This window comes from Pteropus vampyrus, unplaced genomic scaffold, assembly GCF_000151845.1.
Source record: "Pteropus vampyrus isolate Shadow unplaced genomic scaffold, Pvam_2.0 Scaffold189, whole genome shotgun sequence".
NCBI lineage: Eukaryota > Metazoa > Chordata > Mammalia > Chiroptera > Pteropodidae > Pteropus > Pteropus vampyrus.
Window position 1 is genome coordinate 834,861 of NW_011888970.1, and position 3,780 is coordinate 838,640.

The following is a 3,780-nucleotide window of genomic DNA, read 5'->3' on the forward strand; positions in this document are numbered from 1 at the left end:
GTCCCACTGCCCCTACACCCGTGACCCCTTCTGCATCCACAGCAGAGGCTGGACGCAGGTGGGTGCCTACGAGTACCACCTGGCCTGCCTTATGTTTTGCTGAACTGTCTTCTATTTGTACAAAATATGAACTTATTGCTGATACTTATAGACTGAGATGGCTCACCTCAGCATCCGGAACCTCCTGTGCCTCTGGCGTGGCCAACCCACGTCTAACCCACCGCGCCCGTCTGCAGACGCCTCGCCTCCGCCAGGCCGGAGCTCAGGCTGAAGCTGGCCCACCACGCGGCGCCTGTGTCCGGAACCCAAAGTGTCACAGCGGACGTGCTCTCCACCCGCCCTGTCACCCCCCCACTGCGTGCGGGAGACGACAGCCGTCCAAACAACCACTTTATGGAGAGCAGAGGCGGTTACTAGCTGGTGCCCCTGGCTGGAGCTCCTCTGGTTGGGGATCATGGGGCAGGCAGGGAGCTGGGAGGTCACAGCCATGAGCAGGCATGCGGGATCTGCATAAAGCCAGCGCAGGAGTCTCCCATGGCTCATCTCAGCCTCTGGCCCCCCCGTGGGCCACCGGAGGGACTGCAGTGAGCCCCCTGGGGCCCACCCACCCTTTGATCTTCACATGGCCATCACTGGGCCCGGGCCATTGTCACCCATCAGACTGTGGGGTCTCACAGTAACGCCGGGTGTCACGCAGGAGCCATCTTCAGCCTGGCCCACTGTCGGCCCTGTCCCCTCTCCCGCCCGGCCCTGGGTCTGTAGACACACGGCACCATCACTGAGCTCAGCGTTCAGCTGCACACACACTAGTGCGAGCAGGACAGTCAGGAAAGGCCACCCGCTCCCAGATTCTGTCCCTTTCCATGGGACAAAGTACCAGCCTCAGGAATCGGGTGGAAGTGCGCGGGCACTGCATTTGACCCGTGAGCTTCAGACAGGATTGAGAAAAGATGCGAGGCGGCCGGAGAGACGTCCCGCTCAGTGACCGTGTACCTGATGGACAGAAGGTGGAGAATCTCTGGATCCCTCCGTGTGGGCCGTTTACAAGGACCCGCCGTGAGCAGGGGCCTCACGAGTGACTTACAGAAGCCTCGGGGACACCGCCGCCTCTGACACTCACGTCAGGCTCCGGCGTAGAACGTAACCGAGGTGCATGTGCGTGATGTGAGCCCCGCACCGTGGCTCGAACGTTCCAAGAAACGCGGTTTGACTTGATTTAATCATCTGAGAAAATTGCCTAAGTTCTTTAAGAGGTTTTTTTTTTTTTCTTTTAAAAGAACACATGCATTCAGTTCACTCAGATAACTTATTTTTAGAGTATGAAAATGTTAATTTAGCACATCAAAATGACACGCTAGTGAAGCCGGCGCTGGAAGGGAAGTGCCAAAGGACAAAAGGACACGGCCACCATCCGAACACAAGCTCGGGCCCGAGCAACAAGCAGCTTGCATTTTAAGGGAGAATTAATCTCAGGCTGGCTTTCCAACCCCTGCCTGAGAGTGACAAGCGTTACAGATGGACTCACTGGACCTACGTCCACATGAAGCAGACTCTGCAAATGGTTCTTCTTTCACCTAATACTTAATCTCTGAAGGAAGCAACTTTAAATAACCTGATAGTAAGACCGAAGTCAAATACTCTCAAATGATTTCCTGAATAGAACTTCAAGATGTCGCCTTCTAATAATCTTTAAGTAATCAGACGGAAGACTAGCGGTCAGGGAGAGGAGGTGGGAACCGCAACTGGGTCTGAGGTACGCACTGCACGCTGTCCCAGGCTGTGTGTCTTCAAGACAACGACAGTGGCAGACAACACTGCACATCGACCAACGTCCATTCCTCCCATTCTTAACAGAACTTGGGCGCTGGGCAGCAATGCGTCCACGAAACCCGTTTTTCAGCCTCTGCTACAGGATGGGGTGACCACGTGACACCATCCTGGTCTGTAAGAGTTAGGGGAGTCACCAGGCATGGCTTCTGGGGAGGTCTCTGAAGAGGGGCCGAGCCACTACGACCTGCTCTCTGCCCCTGCCCTTTCTCGAATGCAGAGCTGATGCCGCAGACATCTGAGCACAGGATGGGGCCGCATACTAAGGATGGCTAAGCACGAAGACCCGAGGGACTGAGCTCCACAGGGCATCTCTGCCAGACCCACCTCCCACCTGTGGGGCTCCCCTGCTGGCTGAGCCCTGCAGGTGCAGGCTGGGCGCATGGAGAGGTACTCACAGTCAGCGGCGTACTCCACCTGGGAGGGCTGCCCAGCAGCGCCGTCGGCCACAGGTGGGGTGGGGGCGGGGCTGTCGGCCTGGGCCTTCCGGACCAGCATGGCGAGGGGGTGATCCGGGTCCACCACCTTCAGAGGCTGCAGACAGAGAAGGCACAGTCACACCACTTCCTGTCTTCTGTCACATGGAACTCGTCCGTGGCAACTCTAGAACAGCACGTGCACTTCGGCGAGTCTGCAGCGCGCCCACGCAAGCAGGTCCTGGCACAGTGGCCGAGCGCACTGGCGGGCCACGAGTGCCAGAGAACTGAGCAGACGGTGGCCTCCCTCTGCCTCATGAGCGGAGCGCCCCCGAGCCGGGACTGCGGCCGCGGAGTGCGAGCGTCCTGCTCACTCTCAGCCTGAAGCCTCGCCCTTCCTTAGAGCAACCCCTGACTTTTAATCGCCACTAGCTTTTCAAGTCACATTGATCAGCTGTCACCTCCCCCCAACCCGCCCCCAATCAGCCACACCACATGGCACTGAGATGCATGCTGAGTCTGGGGGCTCCCGCTTCCACACCCCAAATGCTGCCCGAGTGTGTCACCTGACCACATGACGCCGAGCGACTCCTTTACAGCAAGGAGAGGGAAATCGAGAGAATTATTCATGTTTTTAGGTAGCATACTGTGTTACTGTGACAGTAACACACCCCTTCTGACAGCACATACTCTGGATTCCTATAAAATCCAATCCTATTGTGACGAAATCTGCACAAAACAATTCCCGAGTCTTAACCGACATTCTGCTTATGCGAAAGAGGTAAATTTACCCAAAAGGTAAATTATAATAAAATGAAAATAATCTGCTCAATTTTACAAAACGGGACATGTAAGAAATAAAAGAACTAAATCCTCCGCCACCAAACAGAAAAGTGCACAGTAGACCTCAACGACGGATCAAGGAGATGCAGCTGTCACACGAAGCAAACGCGCACTTAATTGCGTTCGGCAACTACACTAGCAGAAGTTTCGTCATGGCCAGAAACAGTGCGACAGAGAGAGAAAACCTTCATCAGCTCCTCCAGGCGGCTGCACTTCTTGGAGGCGAAGAGGGACGGGTGCAGGTAACTCCCATCGCCCTCGTCATCGTCGTCCTCGTTGTCAGAGCTGACTCCCGACTCTGAAAGCAAAAGCACACCTCAAGATCCTGGTGCTGGTGACAGGAAAGGTACAAATGAGCTATGCAAACACCGAGAAGCGGACAGAGGCACAGCTGTATGGAGTCATTTCTTGGTCATCCGCCGCCCCCAAACATCTTTGGACATATCCAGTGACACTGCCGCCCAAGGGGTTCAGCAGGAAGCCAGGCAGGAGGCCCGACCCCGCCCGCTGGCAGCCCCCCGCCCGTGCCTGGCGTTTGCTAGTCTAGATCCATTATGTATTTAAATTATCTAGAAGACAAAATCTTACTGATTTGTAAAATGTAAAACAACAACAGGTACTTCTAAAAACTACAATAAACACACAGGGATGGTGAGCTCTGTCGTAAGGCTTATACAACTGACTTTGGGAATCA

The 3,780-nt window shown here is 55.2% G+C and overlaps 1 protein-coding gene across 3 annotated transcripts in view; it reads right to left on the reverse strand.

The window, feature by feature from the left end:
• Positions 1 to 3,780, reverse strand: part of SFSWAP (splicing factor SWAP) — a 52,510-nt gene that overhangs the window by 36,373 nt on the left and 12,357 nt on the right. For all 3 annotated transcript variants that reach the window (XM_011371385.2, XM_011371384.2, XM_011371386.2), the window contains exons 6-7: positions 3,272 to 3,384; positions 2,226 to 2,361 (exon numbers count right to left, since the gene is read on the reverse strand). In XM_011371385.2, coding sequence (XP_011369687.1) covers positions 2,226 to 2,361; positions 3,272 to 3,384 — 249 coding nt within the window. The remainder of the gene's footprint in view (positions 1 to 2,225; positions 2,362 to 3,271; positions 3,385 to 3,780) is intronic.